The sequence below is a fragment of the Musca domestica genome, unplaced genomic scaffold (genome assembly GCF_030504385.1).
Source record: "Musca domestica strain aabys unplaced genomic scaffold, Musca_domestica.polishedcontigs.V.1.1 20, whole genome shotgun sequence".
Lineage (NCBI taxonomy): Eukaryota > Metazoa > Arthropoda > Insecta > Diptera > Muscidae > Musca > Musca domestica.
Window position 1 is genome coordinate 12,547,784 of NW_026712250.1, and position 17,736 is coordinate 12,565,519.

The 17,736-nt window shown below is 38.4% G+C and overlaps 1 protein-coding gene across 1 annotated transcript in view; it reads right to left on the minus strand.

Annotated features, from left to right (window-relative positions):
* Nucleotides 1-526: 526 nt before the first annotated feature.
* Nucleotides 527-17,736, minus strand: part of LOC101896128 (protein sevenless) — a 48,422-nt gene continuing 31,212 nt past the window's right edge. The window contains exons 4-13 of the mRNA XM_059122446.1: nt 15,331-15,396; nt 14,716-15,168; nt 14,373-14,624; nt 13,985-14,310; nt 13,803-13,923; nt 5,685-10,263; nt 5,281-5,576; nt 1,613-1,804; nt 1,107-1,537; nt 527-1,035 (exon numbers count right to left, since the gene is read on the minus strand). Of these exons, the coding sequence (XP_058978429.1) occupies nt 549-1,035; nt 1,107-1,537; nt 1,613-1,804; nt 5,281-5,576; nt 5,685-10,263; nt 13,803-13,923; nt 13,985-14,310; nt 14,373-14,624; nt 14,716-15,168; nt 15,331-15,396 (7,203 nt within the window). The 3' untranslated portion in view covers nt 527-548. The remainder of the gene's footprint in view (nt 1,036-1,106; nt 1,538-1,612; nt 1,805-5,280; nt 5,577-5,684; nt 10,264-13,802; nt 13,924-13,984; nt 14,311-14,372; nt 14,625-14,715; nt 15,169-15,330; nt 15,397-17,736) is intronic.

Here is a 17,736-nt window from a genome sequence, read left to right on the forward strand (position 1 = left end):
TAATTTTTATCTGTATAACAGTTATAAATATGGGCCTAATAATATGCAAAAAATGATTGAAAAATATTTCCAATAATAAAATAGCTGCCTTAGTTAAATTTCCGGTGTATAACAGTTTCAAAACTGTTATACAAACTGTTATAAAATTGAAAAATGATTGGAAAAATTAACAAAAAAAATCAATATTATGGTTTTTAATTTTTTTTTATTATTAAAAATATTCAAAATTGATTTGAAAAATACATTTAATTCGCATATTAACCTAAATATCTCCATAATTTTTATAATTCTTTATAATTAGAAAAAAATATTTTACACTTAAATAATACATCGTTTCTCGTTCTCTGCTATATAAACTCATTTTAACAAAAATTTCCTTTCATTAATAAAATTACAAAAAAAAAATTATAATAATTAATTAAACAGTCTCCATAGATTTGCGAAATAATTGTTCATACTTTGGCATTTTCTTGGCTTTTTTTCATTCACTTTCAAATGGAAGGGCAAGAGGGGCGGTTTTTGTTCGGAAATAATATTTATGGACATCTCTATAATCTCGACACTCCCTCATTGATGTAATAGTCGGGATTCTCTTGCATCCGATATAATTTGGCATCAATCAAATGGGCCTCATCATTCAACGAATCACAGTCTGACGTCTTGACCATGTGGCTGCCACTTTCAAAATGTACTTTCATGTCGATTTTTTCCATCGGTTCGCCACAACGCCCATTGGCATTTAGTTTTGTCTCCTCTTCATTTTTGAGATTTTGTTTGCATTCATATGTCGACTCAGAGCTCTCCTCCTCCTCCTCACGTCGCTCTTCGTTGACTTTGTTTAGCGGGGTACCCAAGAAGCTGCTGAAAACAATGCCATGCTGATTGGCATACATGGCATAGTCGCTGTCATCGATGTTATAGCCCAAACTGACCCGACGTACATCGGTCTTGACGGACAGCAGGGTGTTGAAAATTTTTCGAAACGATGGACGTTCCTCGGGATCGCTTAGCCAACATTCGGACATTAAAGTAAATCTATGAAGAAAAAAAATTCAATATTTCTGAAATATACAAAATCTCCTCCTGCTCCTCCTTCCCCCACTCACAATTTATCTGGACAGTTATCCGGCTGTTCTAAACGTCCTCCCTCCTTGACAAAGGTCAAAACCTCGAAATTATTGCGCACAGCATAGGGTTGCTGGCCCAGGGTTAAAATTTCCCAACATAAAACGCCAAATGCCCAGACATCCGACTGAGTGGTGAAAACCCCATCGACCAAACTCTCCGGGGCCATCCAGCGTACAGGGACCAATGCCTCACCCTCTTTACGGTAATAATCGCTCTTGTAAATATCCCGAGCTAGGCCAAAGTCTCCAATTTTCACCACCCTCCGGCTGGGTATTCTCGATGATACCAAACAATTGCGACATGCCAAATCACGATGGACAAAATGCATGTCCTCCAAATAGGCCATGCCCGTGGCCACATCAATGCACATGGACATGAGATCCAACAATTGCAGAGATGCAACAGGTTTCTGTAAAAGAGAGAGAGAGAGAGAGAGAGAGAGAATAAAAACCCCTAGGAACTCCATGAATATTTCTAAACCCACCGTGGAATTTGGTCGGGACTCCCTTAAATAGCTCAGCAAATCACCACCCTCCATATGCTCCATGATAATGGAAATCGATTCGGTATCACAACAGACGCCAATCAAACGCACAATATTCTCATGTTTGAAATTGCTCATCAACTGGGCTTCCTGTAGCAGCTCGGCAAATTCGCTGGCTCCCTTGCGGAGGGTCTGCAAAGAGAAGATAACAATTATTTGCTGGAGAGAACATAACACTCTTGCTGTTGCGAAAACAAATCAAGCTTCAGAGTTTGCTATAACTGGGATAATTTATATTTGTATAACAGTTTAATTTTGTTATACTCCGTATAACAGTTTTTACAATCTGTTATACACACTTTTACTAATGGAAAATAATAGATTAAAAATATTTTCATGCAAAAACACGTTTCCAATTGTAATATTTTCGTTGTATAACAGTTTTTTATAAATGTGTTATACTTAAAAATTGTATTGTATCTTCATTTACGTTTAAAAACCCATTGTCGGCAATTGTTATCACTGTATAACAGTTTTCTTGAAACTGTTATACAAACTGTTATACACAGAAAAAATAATTTTGAGAAGAGTTTTACACGAGGAAATGTCTTTACGGTAGTTTTTTCCTCAAACGGACAACTAATCAAAACTGTTATACCTGATTTATAGATTCTATAACAGTTTTTTGAAAACTTATTTCGTCGGAAATTTTGTTTTAAGCATGATTTCATTTTAAATGATATAGCCAACACAAAATTTCGTTGTATAAAAGTTTTTGGAAACTGTTATACAAACTGTTATACTCTGAAAATATAAGTTTTAGTAGTGTTTAACACTAGAAAATGTTCTTTCGGTCCTTTTTTTTTCTAAAACGGCCAACTAATTAGAACTGTTATACCTGATTTAAGGATTTTATAACAGTTTTTTTGAAACTGTAATTCAACTAAATTTTAATATCAAGTTTATTTTCACTTTAAAAGATATAACCAACGCAAAATTTCGTTGTATAACAGTTTTTCGAAACTGTTATACAAACTGTTATACTCTTAAAATATAAGTTTAAGCAGTCTTTTACACCAGAAAAATGTGTTTTCGATCATTTTTCCTCAAACGGCCAACTAATTATAACTGTTATACCTGATTTATGCATTTTATAACAGTTTTTTGAAACTTTAATTAATGGAAATTTTATTTTAAGCTTGTTTTCATTTTAAAAGATATAACCAACACAAAAGTTTCTTTGTATAACAGTTTTCTTGAAACTGTTATACAAACTGTTATACTTTGAAAATATAAGTTTAAGTAGTGTTTTAAACTATAAAATGTCTTTTCGATCATTTTTTCCAAAACGAACAACTAATTAGAACTGTTATACGTGATTTATAGATTTTATAACAGTTTTTTGAATGTGTAATGTATCTAAAATATAATATCAAGTTTATTTTCATTTTAAAATATATAACCAAGACAAAGTTTCCTTGTATAACAGTTTTCTTGAAACTGTTATACAAACAGTTATACTCGGAAAATATAAGTTTTAGTAGTCTTTGATACTAGAAAATGTATTTTCGATCATTTTTTCCTAAAACGACTAACTAATTGGAACTGTTATACCTGATTTTTTAGATTTTATAACAGTTTTTCTTGAGAATTTAGTTTTAAGTTTTTTTTTTTTTTATTTCAAAAGATATAACCAACAAAAAATTTCCCTGTGTAAACACAAATTTCAACGAAAAACGTCAGCATAACAGTTGTATAACAGTTTCCAAAATTGCAGCTTTTAGTATAACAGTTTGCAAATTTGTTATTTCAGAGTATTTAAAAACTTTTCAATAGTGAACTACTAAATTTCAATGAAAAACATCAGTATAACAGTTTCCAAAATGTCAATTTTGAGTATAACATTTTGAGTATAACACATTACACTTATTTAAATCGAAAAAAATCAGTATTACAGTTGTATAACAGTTTCCAAAAATTGCTATTTAATATATAACAGTTTGCAAATTCTTCATATTGACGTATAGATGGCTTTTATTATTCGTATAACGATCAATTTAATGCAACAATCTCTTTTACAGCTGTATAACAGTTTACAAAATTAACATTTTTTGGTATAACAGTTTGCAGATTTTCTATATTGGCTTATAAACGTCTTTTATCAATCGTATAATGCAACTTTCAATGCAAAAAATTAGTATAACAGTTTCCAAAATTACAATTTTTAGTATAACAGTTTGCAAATTTGTTTTGTCACCATATTTACAGATTTTTTAATCGTATACTACTAAATTTCAATGAAAAATATCAGTATAACAGTTTCCAAAATTTAAATTTTTAGTATAACAGTTTTCTAATTTGTCATTTTAATGCATATATAGGATTTTTTAAACACATTACACTTATTTCAATTGAAAAAAATCAGTATAAAAGTTGTAACACAGTTTCCAAAAATAAAATTTTTAGTATAACAGTTTGCAAATTCTTCATATTGGCGTATAAAAGGCTTTTATTAATCATATAACGATCAATTTAATGCAAAAATCTCTAAATTTTATTGAAAAATATCAGTATAACAGTTTCCAAAACTTCAATTTTTAGTATAACAGTTTTCTAATTTATGATTTTAATGCATATATAGGCTTTTTTAAACACATTACACTTATTTCAATCGAAAAAACTCAGTATAACAGTTTCCAAAATTACAATTTTTGGTATAACAGTTTGCAAATTTGTTATATCAGAGTATTTAAAACTTTTTAATAGTGAACTACTAAATTTCAATGAAAAACATCAGTATAACAGTTTCCAAAATTTCAATTTTTAGTATAACAGTTTTCTAATCTATGATTTTAATGCATATATAGGCTTTTTTCAAACGCATTACGCTCATTTCAATCGAAAAAAAATCAGTATAACAGTTGTATAACAGTTTCCAAAATTGATATTTTAGATATAACAGTTTGCAAATTGCTCATATTGGCGTATAAAAGGCTTTTATTAACCGTATAACGGAAATTTCAATCAAAAAAATCAGTATAACAGTTTCCAAAATTTCCATTTTTAGTATAACAGTTTTCCAATTTGTCATTTTAATACATATTTAGGCTTTTTTAAAAGGCATTACAATTATTTCAATCGAAAAAATCAGTATAACAGTTGTATAACAGTTTCCAAAATTGCAATTTTCAGTATAACAGTTTGCAAATTCTTCATATTGACGTATAACAGGCTTTTAATAACCGTATAACGGAAATTTTTAATCAAAAAATCTGTATAACAGTTTCAAAAAATTTCAATTTTTAGTATAACAATTTGCTAATTTGTTATTTTTGCTTATATAAGAGGGGTTTTTAATCGCATAATACCAATTTCAATTGAAAAAAATCAGTATAACAGTTGTATAACAGTTTTAGAAATTTCAATTTTTGATATACTTGGCGTTTCAAAGGGGTTTTTTAGTCCTGTAACACCAATTTCAGTTTGGAAATTTCTCATATTCTTTGTATAACAGTTTCAAAACCTTAAATTTAAAGAAAGATGTGGATATTCTTTGTATAACAGTTTTCAAACATTTAATTTAAAGCAAAAATTTCCAATTTCTTTTTGAAAAAAAAACAAGGCATTTTTTCATGGTATAACACTTTAAAAATGCCGTTCTTCCTTACCTTTATTGCCACCTTTTCGGGTGTTTCGTTGTCCTCATGCTTCAGCAAACCCTCATAGACCTCGCCAAAGGCACCACTGCCCAAAAAATTCAACAATGAAATTTGACTCCAATTAACATGCGGCAGCAGGGCAATGTCAGCATCACTCAGTGGCCCCCCCGTGTACATGGTGGCATTGCTGGTCATGGAAAAGGCACGATTGCGATCGAACTGCTGTTGCATGCTGGACACATTGCTCCATATGCTGGGACGGCTTTTGGCCAGTAATTGTTTGGCTTTCAAGCGACGTTTGTGTACTGTGTGAAGAAGAAACCGCAGCCATAAGTGGGAGAGAAAGACAGAGAGAGAAGAAAAGTAATGGCATGAGAGGTGTTAGGGTGGGGGGGGGAGGTCGTGCTTCTTACCTTTGCGTATGACAAACAAAATGATGACACAAGTGGCAACAATCACCACCGGTGCCATAATGGCCAAAACCAATGAGTTGCGTTTTTGTGGCGAAACATAGGGTTCCAACACCCGCTCGCTGTCCTCACTGTATGGACCCCAGCCATATTCCTTACTGTGGGCCCGAACACGAAACATTAGCAGGCGCAGGGTGTGTAGCTCCCTGATGATACAGCTTAACTCCGTGGTGTTGCACACCACAATCCATTTGTCTTCGATGGGTTGCAACTCCTCGGCCCAGGGCAATTGGGAGATGACACTAATGCTGGACGTGTGATTAAGGTTGCTGCTGTCATACGAAGCAGCTGCAATGGCCTCACGTCGGCTACGTTTGCTATTGCGGGCCTGTAGACCCTCCAGACTGTAGTGGAGACCTTGGGCGCCATGTGGCCGGGCCGGTTCCCAATTGATTTTGAATATCTCACCACTGATTAGCTCCAGCATTGGACGCCCAGGACGTCCGGGTGCCGTACCCAAAGTTTCGTAAAGAAAATGTCCAGCCTGTTCCACGGGCCAGATATAGGGATGTGAGGACCGCGGATATACGAGTTTAAAATAGAACTCATACTTCGTCTTGGGTTCCAGATTGGTAATGGTTATGTTGCCATCCAGCTGGCTGATGTCCACGCTAAAGGCGGTCACCTCAGGATCTTGGCTGTGGGGTAGGCACTCCAGGATAACGGAGCTATAGTCAATACTGGAATTCCAAAACAAGGTCAAGTTAAAGGGTTGCGCCTCCACCAGCAGCAGGTCCTGGGGTTCGGCATAGGTGTTGACTGCCACCTTTTCGGTGCTGTTCATTTCATCTCCCGCATAGACGGAGATCCAAATGAAGTACTTACTAAGGGGCTTGAGATTCCTTAGGGTATACTCCAGTTCTTCCAAATCGACACGATAGCCCCGGGCCGCACCATCCTCCATGAAGCTAAGGGCATAACGCACTTGGGGGGCATTGAGTTCTTCGGGTTCCTGCCAAGTGGCCAAGACCTCGGTGGGGCTAATGACCTCCAGGCTAAAGTTCCTAGGTTGGCTGGGTGTTCCAGGTAGGGTAAGGACAGTGAATGGGGGATAGGTGGTTCCATTGAGCCCCAGCTTCTGTTGGTAATAGGAATAGGCCTCCAGGGTAAGGGTATAGTTGGTGTAGGGTCTGAGATCAGTCACATTTAATTGGCTAAAGTTTCCGCTCAATTCAAAATGTTGCCTAAGGTTGCCCTCCTGCTCCAGGTGAAGGTGATATTTCAGGCCAGGTATGGGCAGCTCACATTGGCCAAGGAAGTTATGCTGGGGAGGCTGTAGCAAAACATATCTCTGGCCCACTGCCTTGACCAGACGGGTTTTGAGCAGTTCCTCTTCCCTCTCCGCCTCCCCTCTTTCCTCTTCTTTCTCCCCTTCCTTGTGACTCTCAGCCGGCAGCAAACACTCTCTCGGCGGATAGCGTTGATAGTTAAATGCCTTAATGACCTTGATATCCTCGAAATTCATGGAGTACTCTAGGTTGTGTTTCCTACGATTATAGGCCCTCAGCGTGTGATTGCTGAGGCAATAAATATATCCCGCATCCCTTTCAAAATCCGTACCAGAATCCCCAGACATGATGGGTATCTTGGTGGTCACCAAAATTTGACGTTCGATTTCATAGGAGTACAACTTGCCCTTCACATCCACCAGATTTACTGTCTCCATGTCGGCCGACCAGGATCCCTCAAATAGCGATTGCAGCGGCGCCAAAGGGAGATTTTTCAATTTCACTTCCCCTAGATTTTTCAAACTCCTAGCCTGCAATGACCCCTCCTTGGTCTCCAAATCATATTCGAGCCACAACATGAGCTGGGAGTAGGGCAGCACCTGGAGATCCCTCAAAAGCCTGCCATTACTGAGGGAAAACAATCGCTGGCCCAGCATTACTTTACCCTCATATTGGGTCAGATCCAAGACATAAACATCCACCGGACGCTCGATGTCACCCGACAACTCTGCCCAATAGACCTGGCGTTGAATCCAATCCACGGCCAGGGACAAAACTTCGGCCCGCATGCGAGCCAACTTGAGGGCCGATGATCCGGGTTGATAGGTCATCAGTTCCACATTGTCATTGACCCATATTAGGCGCTGTTCGCCCGGCATCACAGCCATATGCTCCACCTCGCTAGAGGTATACAACCACACCTTGGAGCTACCCAAATCCATGTCCAATTCTCCAATATATTCCGGGGTACTGAACATTAATTTCGGTCGCGCCTGGAACTCCGGGTTGATGTGATAGGTTAGCAGAGCCGATTTCTCACCGCCCTTGGAACGACTCAACGAAAAGGCCTGGACCTGGAACATATAGGTGGCATCTTGATGCAAATTATAAAACCTCATTTCATGGGTATCCCGACCCATGTCCTCAATGTCCTTGACACTGAACAGCTCATCCTTGTGCCAGCAAAAGACCTTGTAAAAGGCCTCCTTTTCATTGCTCAGATTGTCCGCAGCCTCCCAGCGTAGCAGGGCCGTAATGTTGGCCTCATCCTGCAAAGGTTCCTGCAGCTGTTCCACAAATACTCTTAGATTTTTGGGCTGTTTGGGATCAGCCGAAGGTGTCCGGAGCAAAGACCATGATGTTGGGCCCTTACTCCACCAGGATTCGGGGGTAATGCTTACATTGATCATGTGTGAGGAGATTTTCAGTTCTGTTATTCTCACAAGCGGCTGGGCAACCTCAAAACTGAGAACATCCCTGGCTGTCGAATTATCACCCACTGAGGCCACCAAAACCCTGTAGATGAGCGATAAATGCTCACTGTTTCCCGGCGCCGGCCATTTGATGTTGAAATCATCCCAAAATCCTTCGGTGATTCTGATGGCTTCCCGGTCCACGGCATCGGGGACGATGCGATAATCCATGAAACCCATGAAATCCTTACGTAGGTTCACGAAATTTAGCCTCTCTCCCTGGAAAGGAGTTTGTATCTCTGCCACATGGCCAGGGAATTCCTTGCGCAGCATAACTGCCGTATTCCGATCGGAGCGAAGCAAAAGGAAACCCTCAATTTCCCTTACATATTGTAGACTTTCTTCCACCGCCCCAACATCGGCGGGAAGTTCCAAATATTCCTCGGTTTTCGGCAAATCCACATCGGAGCGGAAGAGTCGCAACGGCTCCTCTTGATGTTGGACCAGCCAGTACAACTGATTGGCCATGGAATCCAATGTGAATCCCTTAATCACCTCCCCATTGCCATTGATCTGATAGTATTCCAACTCCTCTGCCGGGAGAGCTCCATTGAGATAGCGTCTCACCAAACGAGAATCGCTGCTGTAGTACAAATAGCCTCTCAGCGAGTCTACTTTAATCTGGCGGGCTTCAAATATGGGCAGCAGCTCCATGTTTTTGCCCTTCAAATCCGAACGCAGGATACAATTTCTTTTCACATCCGACCAATAGAGGCGGCCACCACGCCAATCATAATCCATGGAAAACACATTTTCCGCCCTAAAGCCACACATCACTTCAGGATTCATTAGGTTCAGGCACTTCAGTTCCCTCCTTCCGTCCGATATCGTGACGTAATACAGCGAGCTATTGACTTGGACAAAGCTTTGGATACCCTCAGCTTGCGTCACACCTCTCCTAAGCTCCACAGCCTCGGCCAATTCATTTGACTCAAACAACCCTCGCTGGCTGGCCCACAACAGCCTATGATTAGCCATGGGCCAGGTGCGAGTCATTAACTCCTCAGACCACTCACTCGAGTCGCTGGACAGCCGACCACTCAACGCCACAAACATGGCCCGCACTTTTATCTTATACAAATTATTCGCCTGTAAACGTTCCACCTCAAAGTACCGCGACTTGATGCCGCGAATATTGAAGGCACTATTACTGGACACATCCATGATTTCCAATTCATATTCCCAGCTATGCCAGCTGGCCGGTGTCTGAAACTCCTCCAGCTTCTGGGGAGGGGACCAACTTATTTTGGCCTTGGTATCCGAAAGCACCGCCTGCAAGTTACCCGGACTCTTCAAGGGCCGAGGCACTGGTTGCAATAGCTTAGCCTCTCGGCCAGCAAACAATGGCACCACCTTCTCCGCCAGCTCGTCCAATGCCAGCAGATCCAATTTTTTACTCTCATTATCCTGCATCAGGAAATGTGTACCATTCGCCGCCATCAGGCAAATATCATCCAAATAATAAAATCCTAAGATACTGCCCTCAAATTTATATGGAATGCGATCAGATAGTTTCTTGGAATACAAGCCATCATAGCTAAGTTCGTAAACGGAACGTTCTTCGTCGTCAAATGTTTTCAGCATGAAATGTTCATAGTCGTTCGTGAATGCTGTGATTCGCAAATGGCTGGGTAAGGGAGTTAGTAACCCGTTGGACAAATTGATTCGTAGCAGCTGATCCTCTGTAGTGGTGGCAAATATCCAACCATTTAGAGGATCAACTTGTATGCTCTTAATGGGAGTTGCAATATTTTCAGCGAGAATTTCAATTATCGAACCTTGAAGGTCAGTGACAATCAGTTGCCAGTGGCTTGGGGAGATCTGAAAGGGAGAAGAAGAAAAACAGTGAGCGAAAATAATGCAACAAGGTTTGTAATGGGTCGGCAAGAGAGAGAGAGAGAGAGAGAGAGAGAGAGAAAAGAGTTGAAGAGAGCGTTAAAGAAATCCTACACCGGTTTTGGAACACTAAACCGTTGGGGATACTCGCAGGGTTTGGGATATCCAAAGCTTTTGGGATATCCAAAGCGTTTCGGATACCCAAAACGTCTGGGATAGCAAAAGCGTTCGGAATATCCAAAGAGTTTGGGACACACAAATCCTTTGGAATATCCAAAGAGTTTGGGATACGCTCAGCGTTTGGGATATCCAAAGCGTTTCGGATACCCAAAGCGTCTGAAACCCAAAAGCGTTTCGGATAGCCATTGCGTTTCAGATGCCCAAAGCGTTAAGAATATCCAAAGAGTTTTTGGATACTCAAAGCGTTTCGGAATACCCAAAGAGTTTGGGATACCCAAAGCGTTTTGGATTCCTAAAGCGTTTGGGATGCCCAAAGCGCCTGGAAAATCCGAAGACTTTCGGAGTCCCAAAGCCTTTGGAATGCCAAAAGAGTTTGCGTTACCCAAAGATTTTGGGATACCCAAAGAGATTGCCATATCCAAAGAGTTTGGTATACCCAAAGATTTTGGGATACTAACAGAGTTTGGGATACCAAAAGTCTTTGGAATACCCAAAGATTTTGGGATACTAAAAGAGTTTGGGATTCCCAAAGCGTTTCGAATCCCCAAAGCGCTTGGGATACCCAAAGAGTTTGCGATACCCAAAGATTTTGGGACACCCAAAGAGATTGCCATACCCAAAGAGTTTGGTTTACCCAAAGATTTTGAGATACTAAAAAAGTTTGGGATACCCAAAGCCTTTGAAATACCCAAAGAGTTTGCGACGCCCAAAGATTTTGGGATACCCAATGAGATTGCCATACCCAAAGAGTTTGGTATACCCAAAGATTTTGGGATACCCAATGAGATTGCCATACCCAAAGAGTTTGGTATACCCAAAGATTTTCGGATACCCAAAGAGATTGCCATACCCAAAGATTTTGGGATACTAAAAGAGTTTGGGATACCCAAAGCCTTTCGAATCCCTTAAGCGTTTGGGATACGCAATGCGTTTTGGATTCCCAAAGCGTTTGAGATACCCAAAGAGTTCAGGATACCCCAAACGTCTGGAATGCACAATGCTTTCGTGATATCCAAGCCATTTGGGATGCCTAAGCCATTTGGAATTCTAAAATCGTTTGAGATACCCAATAATTTGGGATACCCAAGCCATTTGGAATACCCGAGACATTTGGAGTACCCAAGCAACTTGGAGTACACAAGACATATAAGATACCCAAGCCATTTGGAATTCACAAGCCTCTTAGGCATTGGATACCCAGTTTACCCAAACATTTGAGACTACCGAGACTTTCGGAATGGCCAAGTCATTTAGAATATCCTAGACATCTAGGATTATCAAGTTATGCGATAATCCCAAGTCACTTGGGATACCCAAGCCATTTGGGAAACCCAAGCCATTCGTCGTACATAAGACATTGAAAATACCCAAGCTTTTAGGGATGCACAAGTCAAGGTATTTGGGATACCCAAGCCACTTGAGATTCACAAGTTATTTGGGATTCCCAAGCCATTTGGGATTCCCAAACTATGTGATATAACCTAGACATTTGGATACCTAGCTCACTTGAGATACTCAAGACATCTAAAATTTTCGACACCTTCGGACTACCCAAGTCGTTTAGGACTTGACATGTAGAACTATCAAGTTTTTCTCTCAATCTCATTGGGGATTTCCAGACTGTTTGAGATACCCTAGAAAATTGGGATACCCACAACATTTGTGGCACCTAAGCCATTTGGAATACTCAAGACATTTGGGATACACAAGCCATTTGCGGTACCCAAGTAATTTGGGAAAATCAAGCCATTGTGAGTACCCAAGAAATTTGGGATATCCAAGTTATTTGGGACTCCCATGCCATTTGTGATACCCAAACAATTTGTGACATCCAAACTATAACGTTTGGATACTCAATTCACATTTGAAACTCCCCAGTCTTTTGGAATGCCCAAGTCAATTAGAATATCCAAGACATCTAGGATTATCAAGTTTTTTTTTCGAAAATTCCCAGTCATTTGGATACCTATGCCACTAGGAATACCCCAACTATTTGGGATACCCAAATAACCTAGAGATTTGGAATACCCAATTTGTTTCAGATACCCACAGACATCTGAGACTTCCGAGTCTTTCGGAATAATCAAGTTATCTAGGAAATCCAGAACATCTGGGATTCCCGGATTGTTTGAAAACCCCAAGTTTTTTTGGGATTCCCAAGTCACTTAAAATAATCCAAATCATTTGAGATACCCAAGTCATTTGAGATACCCAAGTCATTTTTGGTACCGAAGACATTTGTGATGCCCAAGCCATCTGTGATACCTAAGCCAATTGGAATATCCCAGATATTTGTGATAGCCAAATTATTTGGGATACCCAAGTCATTTGGGGAAATCGAGGCATTGTGAGTACCCAAGAAATTAGGGATATCCAAGCCATTTGTTATGCCCAAGCCATTTGAGATACCCAAGTCATTTTTGGTACCCAAGCCATTTGTGATACCTAAGCTAATTGGAATATCCCAGATATTTGTGATAACCAAGTCATTTGGGGAAACCCAAGCCATTTGGGATATCCAAACCATTTAATATACCCAAATAATTTGGGATATCCAAACTATGTGGTATAACCTAGACATTTGATATTCCCAATTCACTTAAGATATTGAAGACATTTGAGACACCCGAGATTTTCGGAATACCCAAGTCATGTTGATAACTAAGGCACTATAAACACCCAACCATTTGGGATACCCAAGCCATTTTGGATACCTAAATGATTTAGAATACCCAAACTATATGCTATAACCTAGATATTTGAGATTCCTAATTCATTTTAGATACCCACAGACGTCTGAGACTCCCGAGCCTTTCGGAATAACCAAGTTATCTAGGATATCCAGAACATTTGGGATTCCCAGGTTGTTTGAAAACCCCAAGTTTTTTTGGGATACCCAAGTCACTTAAAATTATTCAAATCATTTGAGATACCCAACACTACCGACTTGTTTGGAAAACCCAAATCATTTGGGATTTCCAGGCCCTTAAAATAACCCAAATTATTTGGGATATCCAAAGCAATTGAGATACGTACTTCATTTTGGGTACCCAAGCCGTGCTAGGATACCCAAAGCCAAAATATTGAAGATACACGTGAGATTTCCACGCCAGATTGGATATACATTTGGATGTTCGAGACTTTCAGTACACCTAACGGGTTTGTATCTCCCTAGGTGTGTGTAATACAGTGTTTATTTATGGAGTTCCCAAGGAGCATTGGACAAAGCATTTCGGATACCCAAGAAAAGAAATTTGGGGTACCCAAGACTTTAGGGGAAAGTCAAACTAAAAGTTCTTCATTTTGGATTTTTTTTTCAAAGATTTAAAAACAGACAACCTTACCTCTCCTGCCATATAAAGCCGTAGATTTAACCAATCCACAGAGATTTTCCTGGCCACAAAGTTAACATTCTTTGGCTTAAAAATTATTTCCGAATAATTCAGGGGATTTTCAATGTAGAAACTGAAAAAGAAAAATATAAAAAAATAACTACAGAATAACGTTAGATAGCGGACCTCCTTACCTAAATAACTGGCCCCTGCTATCCAGCACAAATAATTGCCTTGTGTGATGATTTACATCAAAATCTGCTATCGCCTCGCTGGTTTTAAATAAGGTTTTAGTTTCGATTAGGGGATCCAATGATTTCAAAACAATTCCATGTTCGGATGACACCAGCAAAGTGTTAAGATTAAACTTGGTGGAGGACGCATGGCTGGCAATTGGCTTTTTCAGCTGAGTCTCTGCATACGGACCCTCACCCTCTTCATTGATCATGGCCAGCCGTATAGTGTAGTCTTCATGTTCGGAATTCGAGAGAATAATATATGTGGCATTTGGTGGTAGCAGCTGGAAAGTTAAGGGATTTTTGATAAGGGTTCAGGGTTGGAGGATTCAATTAAGTTACCTACCATTTCATCTGAAATTCCATTCTCCTCATCATCGCTACCTCCGGCCACCTCAAGTTTGTAATTTTTCAATGGTCCATTTGTATGTTTTCCCTGGGTCCAGAATATGGCCAAATGGCTCTTGCTTAGGGCAATGGCTTGCTTAATCACGGGTGCTGATATTGGGGCACCCATTGGCGGAGTGGTAAAAACCTCGGAGGCTGGGGTGTACAGCACATCGTCCAGGTTTTGGCCAAAGGGTATTTCAAAACGGAACTAGAGGTGGGGAAAAATAAGTATTCCATGCGGATTTTTTCCTAAATATTTTTAAGGACCCCATACATGTCCTTCCTTCCTTCCAACTTACCCTGTATGTCATGTACGGCACCAATCCATCCATTATATCACACTCGAAGTTCTCATTACAATTGTAATCGGCCAAATTCCACCATTGTTTTGCAATCTCCACATCCTGTTGCGAGTAATCGTCCTGTCCATGACCATTGATGCCTGTGGTGTCATTTACAAATGCCGTTGATGGCTCTGCGGACGATGGCGCCCAATTCGGTGGTGGCTCCAGCACATATTGGTATTGTATATTAAATGGTCTGCTGGCGAAATATTGCACCGGCAACAATTCCGCACTGATGGGCCATTTAAGTGTCAATGTATTCAGAACGTCAGTGTCGTGCAACAGCTGGGGTCGGACACTCGTCACAACTGGTTGCGAACGTAAACGCTGTAAGTGCCAATAGTGGCGTTGTGATTGTTCGCAGGCGGAAATACAGGGCAAATCAAAGGGATAGAATTGCGTGGAAGACTAGAGGACACACACAGACAAACACACAAAGAAAGAAAAAATAAGAGGACAAATGAAAACAAACACAACAACATGTGCACAAAGGAGAACGAATATTTTTCCCAGGCATCAGCAACACCAACTAAAAAAATTGGCTTCATCTCCATTGGTGAGAATACTTACACATGCTTCCTGGCAGGGCTCAAATTCCTTTAAGGCATTCCACCACAGTTCACAGCCTTTGAAACACTGAATGAGAAACCAAAAAAGAGAAACAAAACAAAAAAAGTAAATAAAATTGAAAAGAAATTGTCCACAAAAGTGTAAAGACATTGAATCCGAATGCCATCCTCACACAACCTGTAAAGAATGTAAAGAAGCCAGCCACACAACAGAAAGATGGGACAGCGAAGGGTGAAGATGGACACCAGAATGGCCAAGCGATAACAGTGGAATGGAAAAGGGATTAAAAAATAATAAATAATGTAAATATTGGCTGTTATCGATAACATTCTTAGATCAAAGGCTTCCATCGATCAGTTGTATCGATAATTTTGTTGTATACAAAATTTCTTATCGATAACTTTCCTAAATAACAATTTGCTAACGATCACCCCTCTCTACAAAACAACTATCGATTTTTTCTCTCCACTATCGATAATCGATTTTCTTCCCTCCCCTATCGATAATTTTTGTATAAAAAAAAATTGTTATCGATACCTTTGCTCCATAGAAATTGTGTTATCGGCTGCATACCTACATGGAAAAAGTAGTTATCGATAACTATATACAAAATTTTTTTAACGATAACTTTCCCAGTTACTATCTAAATTTTCTCTATAGAAAAGTTGCAATCGATAATTTTTCTATATCGAAATGTCATTATCGATAACTTTCCTACATAAAAAGTTTCTAGCGATTACTTTTCTCCATAGAACAGTTGTTATCGACAACTTTTAAATATAAAAAACTTGTTATCGATAACTTTGATCCATAGAAATGTTGTTATCGGTAATTTTTCTCTATAGAAAAGTTGCAATCGATAATTTTTCTATATCGAAATGTTGTTATCGATAACTTTCCTACATAAAAAGTTTCTAGCGAGTACTTTTCTCCATAGAAAAGTTGTTATCGATAACTTGTAAATATAAAAACATTGTTATCGATAACTTTTATCCATAGAAATGTTGTCATCGATAATTTTTCTCTATAGAAAAGATGCAATCGATAAATTTTCTATATCGAAACGTTGTCATTAATAACTTTCCTACATAAAAAGCTTCTTGCGATTACTTTTCTCCATAGAAAAATTGTTATCGATAACTTTTAAATATAAAAACCTTGTTATCGATAATTTTTCTCTGTTGAAAAATTGTTATCGATAACTTTTCTTTGTTTGAAAAGTTGTTATCGATAACTGTTAAACATAAAAATGTAGTTATCGATAAGTTTTCTCCGTAGAAATGCAGTTATCGATGATTTACATACATGTGAAAGGTGTTATCGATACATATATAACTTCCCGACATAAAAAGCATCTAACAAACACTTTTCACTACGGAAAAGTTGTTATCGATCAATTTTTTCTACAAGTTGTTATCGATAACTTTGAAATATAAAATCTTTGTTATCGATATTTTTCTATGTAGAAATTTTGTTGTCGATAGCTTACCTACATGGAAAAGTTGTTATCGATAAATTGGTTTTATACAAAAGTTGTTATCGATAAATTTCAAATATAAAAACATTGTTATCGGTAATTGTTTTCTATATAAACGTTGTAAGCAATGGTTTACATACCTGAAAAAAGTGTTAATGGTAATTTTTTCTATATTTAAAAGGTTGTTATCGATAACTTTCCCACATAAAAAAATACTGTGGATCACTTTCCACTATAGAAAAGTTGTAATCGATCACTTTTCTCTACAGAAAATATGTTATCGATCTCTTTCCTTTACAGAAAAAATGTCATCGATAACTTTCAAATATAAAAATCTTGTTATTGATATCTTTCTCCGTAGAAATATTGTTATCGAGGGCTTACCTATATGGAAAAGTTGTTATCCATAAATATGCTATATACAAAAGTGGTTATCGATAACTTTTCTACATAAAAAGTTATTATCGATCATAAAATATGAATACGTTGTTATCGACTCTTTTTCTCTGTAAAAATTTGGTTATCAATGGCTAACATACGGAGAAATTGTGTTCTCGATATTTTTGTGTGTACAAAAACTGTTATCGATAAAATTCTAACATTAAAAACTTCTATCGATCACCTTTCTCTACAGAAAAGATGTTATCGATATTTTTTATATTTTTAAAAAATGGTATCGGTCATTTTTCGCTGTAGAAATGTTGTTATCAAGTGTGTTCGAGGAAGAGTGTTATTTGTATATTTTCTGTACACAAAAACTGTTATCAATGAGTTTCCTACATAAAAAGCTTCTATCGATCACCATTCTCTTTTATCGAAAAACTTTATACATAAAAACGTTGTTATCGATAGTTTTGCTCCATAGAAATGGTGTTATCGGCGATATATCCTCCTGGAAAAGTTGTTATCGATACATTTTAAATATTTGA